The sequence below is a fragment of the Spea bombifrons genome, chromosome 10 (assembly GCF_027358695.1).
Source record: "Spea bombifrons isolate aSpeBom1 chromosome 10, aSpeBom1.2.pri, whole genome shotgun sequence".
Lineage (NCBI taxonomy): Eukaryota > Metazoa > Chordata > Amphibia > Anura > Pelobatidae > Spea > Spea bombifrons.
The window spans coordinates 24370042-24391962 of NC_071096.1; the positions used below are offsets into that span (position 1 = coordinate 24370042).

General features: G+C 40.8%; 1 protein-coding gene across 7 annotated transcripts in view; it reads right to left on the reverse strand.

The window, feature by feature from the left end:
- The window catches only part of NRXN2 (neurexin 2), a 200491-nt gene that overhangs the window by 128314 nt on the left and 50256 nt on the right, over positions 1–21921 (reverse strand). For all 7 annotated transcript variants that reach the window (XM_053449718.1, XM_053449719.1, XM_053449717.1 and 4 more), the window contains 3 exons: positions 13814–13840; positions 12383–12502; positions 5526–5913 (listed from right to left, as the gene is read on the reverse strand). In XM_053449718.1, the coding sequence (XP_053305693.1) occupies positions 5526–5913; positions 12383–12502; positions 13814–13840 (535 nt within the window). The remainder of the gene's footprint in view (positions 1–5525; positions 5914–12382; positions 12503–13813; positions 13841–21921) is intronic.

Here is a 21921-nt window from a genome sequence, read left to right on the forward strand (position 1 = left end):
CCACCTCTCGCATCCTCCCATCCGAGTGTCTCTATTTTGGCACGCCAACTGCCTTTTGCATCTGCTGGAGATACTAGGTCTCAAGGTTAGAGGGGGGAAAGGAGTAAGGTGTCATGGGTGTGAGGTATGAAGGAGAAAGAAGAAAAAAGGATGAAGAAACAAAGAAATAAGGAGAGAAGACAGAATAAAAAGAGGGAGAGACAAAAGAAAAGGTGGTAAAAAGGGAATTAAAATGAAGAGGGAGAGAAATCAAAAGAGAAAAAAAGACAGATACAGAGGGATATAAGGAGAAGAATGAAAAAGTGAAGACAAAAGTGAATATGTGATGGGACAGAAAAAAATCAGGTGGGAGGAAAAAGAGAAGCGGAGCTTTGGAAAAGTAGACAGGGGCATGAAGCTGTCAACAAAGGAGGTAGGCAGGCATTAAGGGAGAGACTGAGAGTGTGAGTAAGAGTGAGCGAGCGTGAGAGAGTGAGGCAGAGTGTGAGAGAATGAGTAGTGTGAGTAGTGGGATTGAGAGTGAAAAACCTAGAAATGCAAACAAAAATGATGATAATGATGATGCTGATGATGGGAGATGAGAGTTCTGCTACATGACTGTCAATGACTGGCTCATTATATAGTGAGTTAGGGTGTACAACAATCAGTGCCTGGCCAGTGGGAGTTATGCTGTACCACAGTCTTGGTGTATCACAATATATGTCTGGATCACTATTTAATTATAAGAATTATACTGTAGCAGCCTCAGTGTCTGGATCACTATATACTAACAGATGTCATTCTGTACCACTATCTGCATCTGGCTTATCTAATGATGGGGTTGTGATGTACCACTGTCAGAGAGTACATGTACTTAGGAGCCTGAAGCTCAATATTGTAGGTTCATGCAACATTTGCCCCTTTTATGGATCCACCTTCACCGACCCACAACTATGAGCAGAATTTTGCTAGGTAGGTGGCAACCCTACAGCCTAATCAGTATTTTAGAGAAACAGGCCCTGTAAGGTTACTTCAGGCTCATCCAGGGCTAAAAACAGGGTGCATTTCTGACTTATTTTTTTCCTGTGTGTGTATGTAACTGTAAAGTGGTTGATTAGTACGGTAACAGCCCATGTAAAGAAAAGTGGGATACTCATGAATGGATGCAAGCTGCACAACTAATAAGATCTAAGCCCCAGACTATTCTACAAGGTTTAAATGTATGACTTCTAACGGTCTTAATAAATTCTGAAGTACTACAGACTTAGGGTGGTTTAATCAGACCACCTTAAGCAAGGTGACCATACTGCTAACAACAAAATCATTGACTCAACAATGACTCTGATAGGCAGCATCCCATACATTAATAAATGTGATGCCTGAGTTGAACAATATTGCAGCAGTGAAGAAAGTGACAGTTTTTCTTACAACTATTGGGCTACTTAGTGTTTTGCAGGACTTACTGTCACCAGAAATGTCAGCATCCAAGCCACCGGGAGAACTATCAGATTACTACGGAAACCACTAGAAATACCAGAGAGCCCCAACTTTAATAAGCTAAAACTACCCGGTGAGCATGTGAAAACACATGTAGTAAATCTCAGGAAACTAGCCTGCTTTTGCAGGTTTGCTGACCGCAATGTGGGATAAGTTTGTTATCGGCCTGGCAGACATAGCAGCCTAGAAATGACTTGTGACTGAGGAAGATTTAACCTTCAAACATGTTGCTGATATATTTTTTTTTTCAAAATATCTATGCAACAGCCACATTATCAACTTTGAAGTGCTAATTTTTCACAGACATCAACCTATTGTTCAGTATGTTTTCAATTTGGGGACAAGAGACACATGGCTAGCATATGCCATTTCAAGCTTTCCACTTGAGTGTGGAATGCTTAGTCACACCAAATGGATTTGTCAAATGGATTTGCTTCTCAGCACAGGTATTCTAGGTACATTAAGAAACAGACACTTCATGTGAAATTTCAGTAATGACTGTGCAGGACTGGAACCAACTAGCTTTAAACCAGGGCTGGGTAAAGTCCAGCCAAACAAGACGCACACAATCATTTGGTCTGGCCTGAAGGCAAAAGGGGCCGCGGTCGCAACTGTGATGGGGCCCACCACTCTAGGGGGCCCGGGTGACCCCTGTGAACACTTCCGCAGGGGCCTGCTGCTTACCTGTACAAGCAACATCTCTTGTACCGCCAAGGGGATACTGGAACCCAGTGGAGTCATGTTATGTTACGTCACATGACTCTGATGCATCCCCACTTCCCCTGGATGGAAAACAAAAGTTGTCCGTACAGAGTGTAACACAGAGGGAAGCAGCAGCCCCTGCGTGAGTGGCACCAAGAGATCTGCAGTTCAGGTAAGTGGGTGGGTGAGGGTGTATGAATGAGTATCTGAATGAGGGAATATTTGTGAATGAGTATATGTGAATAAGTATCTGTGGATGAGTGAATTAGTATTTGTGAATGAGTAAATAAATATGTGTGTGATGGCATGGATGTGTAAGTGGGGGAAAGCATGGCACAGGGAGGCTGTTTGAGGTGAATATGTCACAGGAAGGCTGTTTGGGGGCAAGGATGGTAAGTCCTATGCTTCCAGTCTGGGTGCTAGACAAGTCCTGTGGATGCAATCTATATGCCAGGGCTGACATAATACTAAAGGGGGGCTGGCTTTTGGACATAAATACACAATGTGTATACACAAGGGTGTGGGGGCATTAATTCACAACGGGTGCTGTCTGGAGGCATCACAGAAATCAATACTAAAGAGGGGACTGGGTGGTGGGATGAACATAGAATGAGCTGACTTTCCTCTAGTGGGCTTGAATGGGATAACAAAAGTTCTGAACCTAAATATTTTGCTCTGCACCTTTTGCAATACGGAAAAAAGTAGAAGAGGAATTGCAAAGATTACCGGTGTGGCGATTTCCAATTGTTCTAAACTTACAGCTCCCGGTGGACCAGTTCCCAGTGGACCAGTGCTGACTGCCATTTACAGTAGAACTTTCTAGGTCTCTAACAAGGGGAGGGGGCAGAATATACAAAAACTAAGTTTCACCAGGCATATTTACAACTTGAAATCCAGCCTGAATTTAGACGCTGTTTCAATATATATATATATATATATATATATATATATATATATATATAATGTTGAGGCTGTCTTAAAGTGAGTTACATCTGAGTTTGAGCTAATGATCAACAGAGACAAATGTGAGTTTTTCAAAGACAGTTTTGAGTGCTGTACTCATATGGTGAATAAGCACAAACACCCCAGAACAATATCCCTCCTTCACCAAACTTTTTCATAGACATTATGTATGCTGAAAGGTAGCCCTCTCCTGGCATCTGACAAACCTACATTCGTCCATCAGACTTCCACATCATGAAGTGTGACTTATCACTCCAGAGAACATGTTTCCCCAGCTCCAGAGTTCAGTGGCAGTGTCCTTTATAACATTACCACTGATGCTTGGAATTGCACATAGTGATCTTTGGCTTGTGTGTAGTTGCTTGGCCATGAAAACCCATTTCACAAAGCTTCTGATGGACAGTGCTTACGCTGATGTTGCTTCCAGAAAACTCCACAGTGAGTGATGCTACAGGTACTTTGTACGTGATACACGGTTCAACAGCACTCAACAGCACGGCTTTATGAGTGTGCGTGGTCTACTGTTTCATGGCTGAGCTTTTACTTCCCAGATGCTTTCATATGTTTTCTACTCTGGGGCTCTTGTATGTTGATACATACTACTTTGTGTCCACTCTTTTACACTAGGGAGTTGTACAGACAAAATGGAAAGCTAGAAAACATGTTTGGTGTCCTTCTCTGGATGAAGACACATCTCATTGTGTGGCAATAAACCACCAATGAACCTTCTAATGAAGATGATATATGGTAAAGAGTTTGGCTTACTGAATATCAACCAACAGATTTGAACCCAAATGTGTAAATACAAATTCAATTGCAACAGCCAGAAATGTAACAGCCCCATTCTATAATCATTTGCAGATTCAGGAAGCCTGAGAGACACAGAGCCCCAGACTCAGAGTTTGTCCCACTAGATGTAGTTATTCAGACCATTTTAAAGATTTCACATGTTAAAGGCGAGAACCTGCAGACAGCAGAACACACCATTTTTTTGTTTGCCTGTCTTAGTTGTCCTAGGGGCTATTTGCATGTACACTAGCACAGTTGATGAAGCTCTGAAATCTTATGTTTATTTGTTAGTTGACTTACAGCCTGGTCAGTATTCTACAATTACCTGTCTACTTATGATGCTCAGCTTACTGAAGGTGTATTTCCTGCTGATATTTCCCTATGTGTGCGAGACATTTTAAAATGAGTTCTTGCTTAAGCAGGGTGACCATACACAGCTAGACCATAGCCGGTCCCATTCACAGGAAGCAGTTGTCAACATTAAACAAGTTTTGAATCCCAGTAGCAGAGAGCCAAGACGAGAAGTCTGCGAAAAAGTACTGAAGGGCTCAGGCACCTTCAAGGTTGGACATTCCAAGGTCAGACGGCAAGGTTCCTAGGAGAAGTATAAGGCTGACGAGTCAAAAACCAGCAGGGAGCCAAAAGACAGGTCAAACACAAAAAGAAGAGGGACAGGAATAACAGTTGGAATTGTCACCTATGCAAACTCTACAACAACTAGAGGGAGAAAGTAGCATGTTGGTTCTGTGATGCAACATACAATTAATCACTTGCCAGTGAGAAAAAAAGACTAGTCTTCTTGGGGGGAGGACTTAAAACAAGAACTCAATTGAACCTTTTGGTTTGTTGGTGGTAGCCAAATTACTATGAACATACCAAATCCCACAGAAGGCTGTCAGGACAGCAGCTTCAGCAGTAATAGGAATATATGTACAGAACGTGGAGAAAGACTGTTGCCAACAAGCCTGATGTAGTTAACGTTATCCAACAGTTCAAAGATAATCTACATTTTTGTGATCTGTATAGATGATTAATGAATCTGAAATCCCTCTTTTTGTCTCCCACACCAAGTGCTAGGTTTCAGGAGAAGTATGGCGAGTCTCTTGTGACAAAAGAATGAAATGATAATTAACCACCAAATTTCACATCTAATACTCAGTGGGTACCTCTGTCCAGTTACATGACCTGTACCTTCATTTTTTATGTGTTAGGTGTGTGAACCTGTTATATCGCCACAGTTAATACATTAAACATTTAACTATATGTTGGATTATTGTACCTGTGGGAGTTTAGGAATTAAATCATCATTATACTGTCATGTGGTAAAACCTCTATTTTAGGAAGACATTAAAAAATACACAAATATTTGCCATACTTATTTTTTTAACATGCCATAGTTAGGAATATTCATAGCACTTTACAATTTAACATTATTTTAAGAGATGTACCCTTAGTGGAAATACAGCAAAATCATTGTTTGAGGCAGACTTCTTTATAGTTATGTTAGGGGGGAACAATAATTATATTAAATTAAAGGTAAAAATGTAATTATCTATAAGTTTGGTAACTTTCTGTAAAATCTCAAAATCTCTTACCCTTTGACAAGTTCTACTGCAATGAAATCCGGACCCTGGCCTCCATTATAAAGCAGGAGGCCATCTGGATGACGTCCACGAAACATGAACAGGAGATGCATTGAAGCATAAGCCTGAAGTCTTGGAAGGGCCAAGTACGCAGGACCAGATCGGAAGACCACAGGATCAGCCAACAGTGGTCTGAGGCCACCAGCACGTGCATTGAGCTCACATCTCCTGCCAAGTTCACCATCTTGACACAAATCTAGATAAGGAGCCCCATTATAACGGAGAGCAGTCAGGTGACCAAGGAAGTTTGAGGGTGGGGCTGAAAGAAATCGACGCTCAGTCATAATGCCAGTCTCAAGATGGTGTAATTCTAGTCTTGTGTGGTCGCCTGCCATGTGACCTGTGTAAATAAAATTAAGGATCAGTATGATAAAACTGTGTGAGTAACTGTCTGAATAATTAGCTTGCCGAACTTCTATTCAGACACCAAATAGTAGGGACCCCAGAGGGTCTATCCAGACCACCCTGCTGGTTGAACACAAGTACTATAATTATGCAGGGCTATAGTCTGTATTTAAAGAAAAAATCTCATCATAAGAAAGTGAAAAATTAGAAAACCATATACCGTATTGGCTCGATTATAGGCCGCACCCGATTATAGGCCGCACCCTAAAAGTTAGGAGCTTTTTAAAAGAAAAATTTAGATTTTTAGAAAAAATACACATTAGTGGAATAGTAAAACAGTATTCTAACACACTGTACTTTAACATTTTTGGTATCTCTTATGCAGTTAGTCAACATATGTTACATACAAACAGAAAACCAATAGCCATTTTAATGCACCTTACTTACAGATATGCCTCTTTGCCCCCAGAAATGCCCCATCTGCCCCAGATATGTCACTCTGCCCCCCCAGATATGCTGCCACTCTGCCCCCCCAATATGCTGCCACTCTGCCCCCGAGATATGCTGTCACTTTGTCTCCCCCGAGATATGCTGCCACTCTGCTCCCTAGATATGTTCCCACTAGACTTACCAATGCAGTCTTCCTGGTGTCTAGCGGGGGACATCTGCGCGTTACGCGTGGACAACTTCCGGTGCTGGCACTTCCGCCGTGGAAAGTGCCCGGAAAGGAAGATTGTTAACGTACATCGCGCAGACGTTCACTGGCTGCGGCGATGCGAGCATAAACAACCTCACTTGCCGGGACATCTGCACGATGTGCTTTAACAATCTCCCTTGCCGGCACTCCCCCCCCCCCCGTGGGAAGTCCCAGCAGGGGATAGTGTTAAAGCACATCGAGCAGACGTGCCGGCAGAGGAGGTTGTTTACGTGCATCGCCACTGCCGGTGAACGCCTGCGCGATGCGCTTAGACAATCTCCCGTGCTGGCACATCCCCGTGGAAAGTGCTGGCAGGGGAGGTTGTCTCAGCGTATCGGAGAGTAGGATGCAGGTCCTCTGCAGCGCTGCGGGGGATCTGTATCCTAACCCTGCTGCCTGCCCGGCGCCCGGAACTGCATGTCCCGGGCGTCAGGCGATACGAATTGTGCTAAACCCCGAATATATAAAGACTATATATAGTGGGGGGAAAAGTGCGGCCTATAGTCGGGCAAATACGGTATAAGTATAAAAAAATGCCACACTGTGTACGTCTCCCACTTTAAATATAGAATGAAAACCTTCACTCCACCATACTCCACCATTACGTTTTAAAATGTGTCTATCCAAAATTTTATAAACCTGTGTATGTGGGGAATTACTGTACTTACTAATAATGTTGCACATAAATTGGGGAGTTAAAGCATTAAGACTTTTTATACTATGATTGATTACTATTTTATATATTATTGATACTAAACAATGAGCTATAAAATTAATATAAAAAAGTAATGTGCAGTGATCTCATTGGACTGAAGAATTTCAACAAAAATTTTAAATTTTTCTGTTTTTGACAGTGCCCTATTAAATGTTAGTTCGGGAAATTAAGATTTGATTTGGAATTGACTGATTTAATGAATTGCCTGTTCCAAAATAGAGATAACAGGGACAAGATTTAGTGACTATTCAAAACCAGGACTTTAGATAGGTCATTGAATCAAGCCCAAGATGCATACTACAATAACCTACCTCATGATTTTTATAGACAAAATAACGGTATTGTCCATGTGACAGCATCTTGTGTAGCTGCAACCTCCTGAATATGGTAAGGATGACTCAAACACTATTACATGTACTATTCTGCCAGATATTTTACATTGCAAAAAAAAAAAAAATTGGTTGCAGTCCACAAAGAAGGATCTCTGAAGACTAACTATTTAAAGCACCAACTACTACTAAAATTAGTTAACAAGCAAATCAACACCAACTACATAACACACAATTTAAATGTTAATTTAAAATCAAGTAGCTCATACTGATGGATTACAGTAGGTTATCCTGTAATTAACACTTTTCTCATTGTCACACTTTTTTCCTATAAATGGTGATACGTAAGAGGGCGAGACAAGATACACATATCTTAATTAAACCTTTTAATTGGTGTTAGGTCGTTTATGTTGCCCCTCTTAACTAAGAGCAACAAAAGTTAAAATGTGGTGAGGAGGAACAATACAGAGAATGTCTTTAGGCACAGTTATTTGTAATGTGGGGCAAAAGGGACAGCTACTCCCCACCAAGCAACTGCCTTTGGCTCTACAAGTCTCCTAAACTCATAGTCACTAAGGTATACTGTATACTCATGTAATAGGACAGGCAATGACTGGTCATCTGGTACACCAGCCAAACAGCACCCGTTACTTACCTGTAGTATGTGGCCACTGGCTGTAAATGTCAGTCACACTTTGCGTGAACATAGAACATTTAACATGCAGCCTGTCATATCCAGCCATCAGCCACACACACTCCATTAGGGGGACATTGCACATAAATGCTGGGGCTGCCTCCCTATTCCCAGTCAGGCGCTGTAAATGGAGCAGTAGCACCAAATTCAATAAGAATGAAAAAACTGCTGAATCCAATATAGTATTCATTTATAGACAGAGAATTTTCAATAATTATTCAGCTTCAGAGGATACACATACACTATTGCAACTAGAAGTGAATCAGATACAAGATTAACCTGAGAATCACATGAGATGTATATAGTATACAGGGTGCATTAACAAGTGAATGGATACTCAAAAGTCAGTCGACTAAATAGATGCCCACACATTTACTAATTAGATATACTATATACAAATACATTTACATTTGTCATGGAAGTTGGGTCTATCCTTGTGCTGCTATATGATATACGTATACATATACACTATATATGTAAGTGTGTATATAAATATATACATACATATATATACATATATATATATATATACACACACACACACATACACACACACACATATATATATATATATACACAATATAAAAGGCTATAGATAAAGGGTTAGTGCACATACATACATACACACATACTGTATGTACGGATTAGCTTAATAGGTACAAGCCCATTCACTCACACAGAGATATAACACATAAAAACACACACCTGCATACACACTGACTGCAATAAACACAGATCCCCAGCTACTAATTGTAGAGCATCTCTTTTCATGTAGCTGCAGGCTGTTGGGCAGGGGATCCTGATACAGTAATGGTGACCATGCTTTTTCCTTACAAATAGAGAGCCATGTAGCTTCCGCTCTAACAAACTGTATCATGTGACTACTACTGACCAGATGTCCAAATACCCCAAAATACACACCTCACAATGGTGGCCTTTTACTTCCCAAATAACCTAACAAACCCATGCATGGGGGGATATCACTGTACTCAGGAGATGCTGCTGAACACATATTGGGTGTTGTTTGGCAGTGACATATACCAGGAGCAGTAAATTCATACCTGAAGTACAACGTGTATGAAAAAATAAAACAAATGACTACCATAAAGTTTACAAAGGCTGGTGGTAGAAAGATACCTGAAATAGCACATGGTGCAGAATGACCAGATTTGGGAAAAAGTGGTTTTGAAATAGCAAAACACTACTTGTACTTATTGCCCAATAACTTGCAGAAAAAGCAAAAAAACATAAAAACATTGGGTATTTCTAAACTCTGAACAAATAGTAGAATCTGTTTAGCAGGTTTTTTCATTCGTTTTTGCAGATACGATGAATATTTTTCAAATAAAAGTTAGAAAAAGTCCTTTTTTTAACAAAAAACCACCATATTTTATCATTTTTTATAGTAAATTAAATGATACAATAAAAATAACGACATCAGCCCTGTTTGTCCTGAAAAAAAAGCTAAACAGCAAAAATGTTAAAAGAGCCTTTGTCTCAAAGTGTACTACGAAAAAGGGGTTAAAATGGTCTGATGGGGGGTAAAAAGGGGTGCAACCTTGTGGATATGCATATTTACTATTTACAGTGTTGTTTAGTGTGATTATTGGATTTGCCCCTTCTTCCAAATGCCTATGACCTACATGGGCTACATGTGCAATCTACAGGTATATAAGGCCACTGCATATGTTTACAAAGGGAGGGTGGGAGCAAAAATATTTAGTTTCAGTTACTTTTACTATTTGATTTGGAACTTATTGGGAAAGCAGGGCAGACAATTCACAAACTGAACCAATGTTTCTCTATGAACATGGCATGCCTATGTGCTTGATTTTATATACCTGTTAGCTGAAACACCTAAACTTGAAAATTTGGAAGGGTGTCCACATACTTTTGGTCAATTAGTGTATTACAGATTATTTTATAGCCTCTTCAGTGTCAAATCTTAATCCTCATACTTAGCCTTTGGAAAAGGCTATCCTTAAAATAAAAATGTCAGATTTTAAACAAGTGAGCAATTAGAAAACGAGGCCTGTGGAGAACATTGGTCTCCCTGCTCCAAATTTTAAAAGTCCCTGCCGGCGACCAGTAGAGTCGTCTGTACAGACCTTTAACTTCTGACGCGGAACTTGACCTGGTCTCCCCACTCCAAGAGTTAAAGGTCCGTGTTAGCAACTCTATTTGCGACCAATAGAGTTGCTCGTACAGACCTTTAACTCTTGAAGCAGGCCCAGGTCAAGTTCGGCCATCAGGAGTTAAAAGGTCTGTACGAGCGACTTTATTGGTATAGAGTCGCTCGCACGGACCTTTAACTCCTTGCACGAACCTACAGATTTTTGCTCTCATTAACCCGTGCGATGCATAGATAAGGTGGGCTAGATGGGGAAGGGACCAGGGAGATTAGTAGATTAACGAAGACGAATACAAACATTCTTCGTGTTGTGTGTCTTTGTTTTCGTGTACGTTTTGCCGCCACCATGTTCGTTTCTTCGGTATTCGGGCTGAACAATGAAAATGCACCCTTCATGTTCGTTTTCATGTGCGCTGAATACGAATGCACAAGTCTACTTCCTACTGCCAAGCACAGCAAGGTTTGAGACACCGGAGTCAGATAGAAGCCAAAGGCAGCACTATAAGCATGGGTGACCATCAGAGGGCAAGGGTCATAGGAAACCGGGAGGTTTAAATAGGAACCGGAAGGAAGGGGCGTGGAAATCAGTTTGGCACCAAAATTAGTGAAAACATCACTTCCGGGGGCCAGCATATGCGGCCATCTTGTGTGTGGCGTATAAAACCCTGTCTTTTCGGAGTTGACCACTAGAGGGCGTACAGAATCCACAGTTGCAGGACCTGACTGCCGCAGGGAGGGAGGTCTCCCCCTCCTGTGCTGCTGTTCTGGTGGAGGTGGAAGGGGTCTGCCTCCTCTCCATACTGGCTGTTGCTGGAGCGGTTGCGAGGTGGAGGAGGGGTCTCCCCCTTCCTAGAGCATAAGGCAGTGAAGAGGAGTGCTGCGTATGCAGGTACGTAACCCCTATTTACAGTTTCTGGCTTCAGTGGCAGCAGTTAGACAATGTGCTAAATGAGACAGAAGTGTCAATCCAGTAACTAAAAGATGCAGATATAACCATTGATTCCAATGGAGCCTAGCATGTGCAATAACTGTACATATGAGTGATACCTGCTTTTAGAAAAGGCATCTGGGAGAGGAGTTAAATGGGACAAAAGTTTTCTAACAACAGTATATTAAGAATGCACACACCACCATACCATAGTTTTGCAGACTTGATTGTTCCTATAACCCAGGTGTCCAAAAAATGTTTCTTGCTACTGTGTAGGGCGACTGCAGCAGCTTTTAAAACTCACTATTCAGATTAGGCATTTTCAAACTCTTTGGGGACATTTTGCAGTTTTTAAACCAGGATGATTTTTAGGTCTTGATGTTTAAGTAGGTAAGGCAGATATAGTGAATGGGTTGAGACTTAATGATCACTATTTCAGGGAACTGAAACTGTCCTGTGTACACCTAGTGGGTTTCTTTGTCCCTGCATATACATACCTGGGAATTTCTTCACTCCAGCTACCAGCAAGCCTTCCCTTGTGGGACACGGCCAGGACTGCCCACTGATGTCGAGGGTGTTCCCACTGATATTTAAAGGGGAAAATGTGCCAGGACCCGGAGGATTCGTGTCTTGACCCAGAAAACCGGAGAAGCGGTGCCTCACCCGGAAATCTCCGGGTCAAACCTGGAGAGTTCCCAGGTATGTGCATATTTTTTTTCTGGGAATCTTGGAGAATGTTGTGCAAATTCATGGTAGTAATGACAGGTTTTTACAGTAAAGTTGACACATAAAATATAAAAATATTACAAAAAATCTGAACAGAAATCAAATCTAGTTTTCTTTCTGGGATATTGTAGAGGCATGGTGTTAGTTGGTATAGTGTTGTGGAACGATACATGAAAAATAATATTAATTTAGATTTTTTTGTTATAGTTCTTTAAGAATAGTTTTGTATTAAAGGCATAGATACCTTCCACAGTGACATTGTCCACGCTGAGCTGCAGATACTTTCCTCTCCTGAGCACTCGAACTGTGTGCCATTCATTGTCATTAAGCTTCTGTCCCGCAAACAATGTCTCAGGACCCTTACCTGTAATAGCAGAGGTGCAAATGTAAAGCTTTACAATTTTTTGTACATATAAATTCAAAATTCTACCTACAGGTGGCAGTGGTTACTACAATAAGTAGTATCTTGAGTTGTCCAATTTGTGTTGTGAAAATTATTTTGTCGTAGTATATAAACTGCCACACAGCTTTACAGCAAAATTATATTCTCATCAATGGAATATATGTGTACACACTGCCAACTGTGCTTGGAGTAATACTATATACCTGCAAGTAATACACATAACACAGCAGCAGTGGGGTTAATTAGATTAGATGGCATTAAAAGATGAATTTAATAGACTGAAAGGAAAGGTAAAAACAGAAAAAAATAACATGTATGCTTAACAGTTTATGTCAGTTACTAAAATTAGCTGGAGCATTTTTGAAGCTCAAGAAAATAACGGCCATCAATCCAAACATCATTAAATTCTAAATAAAAATGAAGACGATAATTTAGGCGAGGTACTGGCCATGAAAGAGAGCCCTTGGATCTGTTCTAAGTGTGGATACTTATAATTTCCGTAGGTAATATATGATAGTACTTTAACAGTTCCCCTATTGTCAAGAGCACAGTAGAAAGGGCAGCTGCACAAGATTCCACAAAGTAAGGGGCTAGCTTGAGTCGTTTACTGGCAATGCTCCTGTGCCTCCTTCACCTTCTGTAAGTATATGTGAAATCAGCACAGGCCAGAACTTAGACCATGTCCCAGGCACCTAGACCTCTAGTGACGACTCTGCCAATTGTATATATAGCACCTTAATCCTTTCAAATAATGCTGCCCACATATTCTATATAATGAATTGATCCTACTGCATAATGTTATTTTTTTCTAATAATTCTTTTTTCTTTGAAGAACTATAAATGTGACATGCCCTGTAAAAATTACAAATTAAAGTGCAGCTGTCACATATACGGTATGTATATTTGACTGTGATTTTGCTTACGACTGCTTGAATTTGAATTATGTATATAATGTCCCTGTAGACATCTTTAGAAAACCTTATATGTCAATACCTTTGAATCAAAATAAACCAAAAGTGTAAAAAAAAAGAATTTTGAAAACAACAAAGTTAAAATAATATCAGTATATATAATGAAATAGAAAAATGAAATAACAAATGAAGAGAAATTAGAATGTACATTGGGAAATTAAAAAGTAAGACAACATTGAAAAAACTTTAATAAAAATATTTGAAAAAAAAGTAAGACAACATGACAAAATAGAATAGGGTACAAAAGGTGGACAAGTAAATAACAACAGTAAAATGCTCAAAGATTCATTTGGAGACTTACTGGGCCCGCATACTATCCGTATACAGTCTGAGGGGAAGAGAAAGAGACAGCCTGGGTTATCCTTCAGATATCTCTGCAGACAGAACAATTAGCCACCCACATATTCCGGGGACGTACATGTGTCTAAGGTGCCATTTCATAATATAATATCACATTATAACAACCACTAGTAAAATGTCTAGTGTTGAAGAGACTGTGTTCCGTGCAGGGCCGGCCTTAGGGGTGTGCGACCTGTGCGACTGCACAGGGCGCCATGGTTGCAGGGGCGCCTGACCGGGACTTAGATTAAAGCATCGTTTTTTTTTTTTGTTTTTTTTTAAACTTTATTTAACATCATTGATGTTAAATAAAGTTTAAAAAAAAAAAAACGATGCTTTAATCTAAGTCCCGGTCAGGGGCGCCGAGCAGTTGCTCGTGAAGTTCTCGGCAACCGCTCGGCGCCCCTTACTCTCCGTGGCTCCGTCGCGGTGCCAGCATCTCATGTTGAGCGCCGGACTATACCGGCGCTCAACATGAAATGCCGGCAGAGCGAGAAGACGGATGCCTCCCGCTCTTACCGCAGGACTCCGGCAACAAGGTAAGTGGGGGGGGGTAGTTTGAAGGGGCAGAGGGGGGGGTAGTTTGAAGGGGCAGAGGGGGGGTAGTTTGAAGGGGCAGAGGGGAGGGGTAGTTTGAAGGGGTAGAGGGGAGGGGTAGTTTGAGGGGGGGTAGTTTAAAGGGGCAGAGAGGGCGGGTAGTTTGAAGGGGCAGAGAGGGGGGGTAGTGAGGGGGGGCGCCAGAGGAGTAGTCCGCACAGGGCACCACAACGCCTAAGGCCGGCTCTGGTTCCGTGTTTATGTTTACTTAATCTTGGCTGAGCCACATACCTAGAATCTAAAGTTCTAAATGTCTAAAACACCAAAACTATGAGTGGATTCTTCTTTATAATTGCAAAATATAGAAAATAATGTACAATATCACACGCCAATTAGAACATGAGATCAAGCCCTTAATATCAAGCATCATATTCCAATTTTGCACAGAAATGTAATTTACTGGAGATCTATTAATAATAATAATAATGTTTTTTTATATATACATGGGACGTTCAAAACGTTTCCTCACTTTTATATTTTTGTTGGAAACGGTGAAGGCGGAAAGGAGTAGTAATTGGTCGTGTCTTAACGTGTCAAGTGACTAGTTCTGTCAGGCAAGCCGGCTGCCCTTGCAGTTTAGTATAACAGTTTTCGCCTTGGGGTAAAGATGGCTGCGAAACTTATAAATTGCACAAAAGTGGAACAGCGTTCTGTCATACTCTTTTATTGGGCAGAAGGTGTGCCGGGAGCACAAATTCATCTTTGCGTGTGTGCTCAGTTGAAGAGGTTGCAGGAAAGCTGAATGCGAGTGTTGGATCTGCCTATGCCCTGATTCATGACAGCCTTAAGTTCAGTAAAGTGTGTGCCAGGTGGGTGCCTAAGCATAACCGCAGGAGCTTAGACGTTTGTTCCTGACACATGGCCCGTTATCGTGAAGAAGGTGATGATTTTCTGCAGAAGTCACTGGTGATCAAATGTGAGATCACCATTACGACACCGAAAGCAAGTGGCAGAGTATGCAGTGGAAGCATCCAACATGATGATTATGTGAATGCAGCTGTGCATCATTTTTTGATGGTATGACGTAGGGAAAATTGCATTGTAAAGGAAGGTGACTATGTAGAAAAGTGATGTAATTTTTTATGTAATTTGTTTTGAAATAAATAGAGTTTAAAAAAAGTCTGGAAACTTTTTGAACGTCCCTCGTATATACCAATTTTTTAGTACAATTTTAAGTAATGCGTCAGGCCATTAGACATTCATGATTAGATCACAGAAAAAATATCTAAATAAATATTGAAATGTATTTCTGGTGTTATATCAACATATGGCCAACCAGAACCATGGGAATGTGGCACTGTTGCCTTATATTGTTACCTCACTATCTCACACATATACAATGTTTTCCCCTGAAATGGTCACCTTGCAAACTACAACCATTCAGCCTGGCAGTAAGAAGGAGGATTCGCCATATATCCCCCTAAGCTCACATATGGGGTAGAAAGTTAGGTATAAGCATTTACTTGCTCTGGACCTGCTTAATACCAATCTACCACTGAGCTTAAGCGGATAGACCTCAACTCCTATTTCTGCCTCATTCAGTCACACCCATTCCCTCGCGCTGGCGAAGAAAGGGTAGGTCTGGGGCTGATAGCTGTTGTCACCACATGTCGTCAACCGCAACGGAAAAGGGGATGTAGACAAAACAGGAGCAAAACCAACCCCTTTCATTCTCTTTGGACTGCCATGAATGGTCACACTGACAAGATGCACTTGTATATATATGATAAGATGACAGTACAGTCTGTGAAAATAAAGGATTTATATAACACACTTTCTATACCTACGACTATGGTCCACTGTTTATTTGTCAGACTTGTGCTTTCCACCCGACACAGTATCTTTTTTTGGAGGATAATTTGTCATGGTTATTAGAAATTTTTTTCTTTTTTTATACAAATGCATTTAAATAATTTAGATTAATTTTGAATACATATTCATATACTTCAGACACTGGGGGTATAGAAGTGTAGGTAAAAGCAAACTTTAGTAAAGGAGATACCTTTCATAACTGAATTAGGTTATATTGCAAGATTCTTGACTGGTTAGGTCGGCTCTTTGGGCCTATTATAAATCTGAAGCTTGAATTCTTACAGTAATATTATCCAGACAGCAACTGCAATTTACGTATTAGGAAATGAGCACAGTGATGTCAAGATTAAATGCAAATCCAAGATTACTTTTAACTGCCAATGTGAAATGTAACATTTGGCACAAGCAGCCTTTTCTGGTGTTGTTAACTTACCCACACTATGTGCCTGTATAAGATGAATTTGTGTGGCAGCTGTGGGACCACAACGGTCCAAACCACCACCTGGACAGGCTGAGAGTGAAAATAAGTTTTAAGGAGAGCAGCTCCCTCACCCATTGGATAAGCTATAGAAGCATAACATTCTTCCTGTTCTGCAAGAATTAGCCACAGAAAAGTGGCTCAAGGTAAAGAGATCGTGAAAGACGGAGATCATTGCACAATGTAGGATGCCTTCCCAACTGCGAGAGCTCACACTGAATAATTTATCTTTTTTTTCCTAGAAGATCGTTGATGCATCCGTCCCGCCTTTAAATACGGTACTTTCTTCTTATAGTTGATGGGTTAATAAGAACTTTTTCCATTTTTTTTAAATCTGTAAATATTTATTTGCAGATCTTCAGGTTGCCTTTGCAGAAATTGAGGGATATGACTTACCCTTCTTTTTTTGTTTGGAAGGAGTTTTGCACCAAAAAATTGATATATATAACAAATACTACCAAACATGGAGCTTATCAAATTGATATATATCCAATGATTACATAATGATTTATACATATTTTTTTTTATATAGAGAACTATGTGTTTGCTGTATTTATAATTTTCAATATTATGGTACTAGGGTACTATGGGAACTCTTAAATTGAATATATCCTCTTTTGGGACTTGCAATATTATTGAATATGTCTTTATTATTTAAAAATGACTACATGGGATTTGTTTTATTTTGATTAAGGGGTATTTTTTGAATGACCTTTGACCCTGGAAGGGGAGGGACGTCCTGAGTGTTTTGTTCTAGGAGGAGGTTCCGAGAGCTTCATCAGTGGGCTAGAGACACTTTTATGGAGTGAACCAGCAGATGGTTGGATGGTATGCCAACGGGCGGTTCAATAGTGGGCACATAGTCCACAATGCTATCATTATATATCCCTTCTACATTTTACATATTTTATTTGAAGGGGCTTTAGAGTTGGAGGGGGGGGCTCAATCCCTTTTTTTACTACCATGCCAGACAGATAGCTGCTCACACTCTGTGTCACATTACATGAAAAGTTCAGATAGTTTAAACCCCAGGACCAGCCTACCCTTGGACCAGATGTTACTTCTAGATTTTTTTTAATTTCTTATTCTAGGACAAACTGCTTGTTGGTCTTAAAGATTTTCTCTCCTGAACAGGAAGCCTCTGTTTTTGAATGTAAACACAAGGCATTTTTCTCTTTTACCCACATGGTCCCCTCAGGTCCTAAAAACATTTGGAAAAAGCCCATTAGGACGTACAGGTATGTCCTGACGAAAGCCATTGTTGCAACAGCGCACACGATCAGGCATTCCTTTCCCACTGTAAGTTCACGTGAGGAAGGAGAGCCTCAGCAGGGTCTCTAATTGCTCATGTGCTGGCTGATTGCAGTTATTGCAATCTGCACCATAGGGCTATGGAGCCCTGCTTGCTGATCATATTGTGAGTAGGAAGAGGAGAGGGAGAAAACAGTTTCTATCCCTTTCAAAAAACGTAAAACTTTTTTAAAATGTAAAAGAAAATAAGGGTAAAAAATGACATATAAATGCAATTAAAAAAATTGATTGGGAACCCAGTGATGTCCTCATGACATCACTGCCATAAAAAATGTATGTGAGATCCCTAAAGGTATCTTGAGCCATAATTCACTGGACAAAGTACAAAATGAAAAAATAACAAGGGAAATGAAAATTATAAAATAATTAATCATTTTAAAAAGTGTCACTTAGCTCTTCCACTATGAGTAAAAAAATCACTACCCCCAAACCCCTAAAGTTGTAATGTCATTGTTTAGCTGTGGCACCTACAGTATATTAAAATAGATTTTAATGTATTATCACTCATAATTATTATGTTTTATGTATTTCTATGATTTTAAAAGGAGGACCCTACTTCTCCTGAACAAAATGATGTATGATTTGTGCAGGCTCATCAAATCTGAAAAAGGGGAATCATAGTTTAAAAACATATGGTAAGGTGGAAGGGGTTAATGGGAGTCTCACATAACAAGTAAGACTTGGCCAGGAGATAAGGTGCATGGTTGCCATTCAGCTAAGCCAACTGGAAGCCTCCACTGAACTACCGAATGATTTTTTTGAGAGAGCAGAGGATGGAGTGGGATTACCGTATTTGCTCGATTATAAGACGACCCTGATTATAAGACGACCCCCCAAAATCTGAATATTAACTTAGGAAAAAAAGAAAAAGCCTGAATATAAGACGACCCCAAAGGAAAAAAGTTTTACCAGTAAATGTTAATTCATGTAAACTATTTTTTTTAATAAAAGCTATGATTGAGAAAAAGATTTTTTTTGTTTTTATTTCTTGTATTTTCCAACCTGCCCCCAGTTACGCACATCTGCCCCCAGGCTTGCCACTCCAATATGGCACTGTGGCCCATGATATGCCTTTTAACCCTCTATATGCCACTGTGCCCCATGGTATGCCTTTTGACCCCCCTATGTTCCACTCTGCCTCCAGAAATGCCTTATACCCCTATATCCCATTCTGGCATTTAGGGGGTTAAAATGCATATTATGGGGCAGAGTGGCATATAGGGAGGTATAAGGCATTTCAGGAGGCAGAGTGGCATTAAGGGAGTTAAAAGGCATTGTATAGAGCACTCTGCCTCCAGAAATGCCTTATACCCCTATATGCCACTCTGCCAATTAGGGGGTTAAAAGGCATATTATGGGGCAGAGTGGCATATAGGGAGGTATAAGGCATTTCAGGAGGCAGAGTGCTCTATTAAATGCCCCCTTAACGCCACTCCAGAAATGCCCTATGCCCATTTAACACACACACACACCCTATACCCCCATTTAACTAACTAACACACACACACACACACACACTCTCTCTCTCTCTCCCCCCCTCTCTCACCCCCCTTCCCCCGCTCTCCCCCCTCTCTTACCGGTGCTTCCAGCCGGGGCAGCGGGTTGACGTCGCCTTCTGCTGCAGCCGGAAGGAGGTGTGGCTAGCAGCGGGGGTTTGTATGCGTCCGTCGCGTATACTTTCCCCGGCTGTCAGAGATCAGAGTTCCCCGCACCGGTGCCGCACCGGTGCCGCACCGGTGCGGGGAAGTCTGATCTCTGACAGTCGGGGAAGGTGTATGCGACGGACGCAGACAACCCCCGCTGCTAGCCACACCTCCTTCCGGCTGCAGCGGACGTTGTCTACGCGGATCGCGTAGACGTCAACCCGCTGCCCCGGCAACACATCAGGAAGCACCGGTAAGTGTGTATGATGGGGGGGGTCGGGTGAGACAGGAGGATCCAGGTCCCCTGCAGCGGTGCGGGGGATCTGGATCTTAGTCTCCTAATCAGACCTCTATTTGAGGTCTGATTAGAAGACGACCCCGATTAGAAGACGAGGGGTATTTTTCAGAGCATTTGCTCTGAAAAAAACCTCGTCTTATAATCGAGCAAATACGGTATTTATTTTGGTCTCTCATCTGTTGTTTGACATCCTTTTGATATATTGATATAGTGGGTTATAGAGCCAGGCATGCTTTTTATCAGTACTTATACTATAGGAGTTCTCAAATGTGGGTGCTTGTGGTCCTCTGTATTTAAGCATCTGAAAATGTTGTGTTATATCCTTGCCAAATAAAATCCTGTTTTTGGATGGTGTTGTTTCTAATATTAATTGCTGTGTCCAGAAAGATATTGTAGTCTCAATTCATAATCTCTCTAACTTGCTGTGACTATCTGCCTATTGCTGTATACATTTGAGCATTGTTCAAATGTTTAACATTCTTGAAGATACTTAAGTAGTATTGAGTGCTTGCAGTCTAATGCAATTCAGTGGATAAAGGTACCAAAAGGTACCGAAAATCCCCAAATTTGCTATTAGGACGTTTTGTGGACTTGTATTCAGTTTTAAATTATTTGATCCCCTGCTGAATTTGTACATTTGCCCACTGACAAAGACATGGCCCAAAGCATAATCTTTCCACCTTCATGTTTGACAGTGGGGATGGGGTTCTTGGTGTCAGTATTCCTCCTCCTCCAAACACGGTGAGTTGAGTTGATGCCAAATAGCTCGATTTTGGTCTCATCTGACCACAACACTTTCACCCAGTTCTCCTCTGAACCATTCAGATGTTCATTGGCCAACTTCATACGGGCCTGTTCATGTGCTTTCTTGAGCAGGGGGACCTTGCGGGTGTTGCTTGAAAAAGACCTCATTGTGAGGTTGAAACTTTGTTTCTTGTCTCAATTAATCTGCCTCACGTTGGAACTCTTGAGTGCCTGGAGCCTTTATCTATCTACTGGATTTACTGGGGAACTGGCCCTTCCTGGCACAGTTAAGTACCTGGGTTCTCTTGGAGTGTGCAGATTCCTTATTCTGGATATTTACAATCTTGTCCCTGACATCCTTGGATAGCTCCTTTATCTTGGTCATTGTGGAGAGTTTGGAATCTGATTGATTGATTGCTGCTGTGGACAGGTGTCTTTTATACAGGTAACAAGCTGATATTAGGTGCACTCCCTTTAAGAACAAGACATCTTGCTGATTGATAGGGGATCAAATACTTATTTCACTGAGTAAAATGCAAATCAATTTATATCAATTTATAACTTTTTTGAAAGGAGTTATTCTGGATTAAAATTATAGACTGATCATTTTGAATTATCAAAGTGTCTACCAAGTCTCTGTGGCTGATATTTTCAGCATTGGTATAAATTATGGTTATAAATAGGTGTGAAATGACTGGCACGTTTTCTGCAGAGTTCTTATATTGTGCTATAATGTGATACAATTTGGCTCTGATTTTTCAAATAACTAAATGATTACATCTTTACGTTCAAGGAATTCTAAATGACTCTATGAGCAGTTTTCAGAAAAAATAATTTAAAAAATCCAACAAGGCAACCTAATAAACAAAAGTAACCTAGTAATTAAGATCTACTCCTTGTGGTACTGGTTCTGTCAACTCATTAAAAGAATCATATGTAAAACTTCAGTATTGAATTTTGGCCTTTCAGTTTGGATCGTTCTGCAAAATCTTAGGTAGTTGTGCTGAATCTGGGTGCCAGGCACCAGGGTTCCTATCTGCTCCTTATGCCAACCGGAGCTTTGTTGCGTGTTCATGGCATAGGCTGCAGCACTGTAGTCTCCCTACAATCACAATGATTGCATTGTGGAGGCTCACATGCACAACAAACCAGAGCAGTTATGCCCCAGAAGGCTTACGGAATTCTGT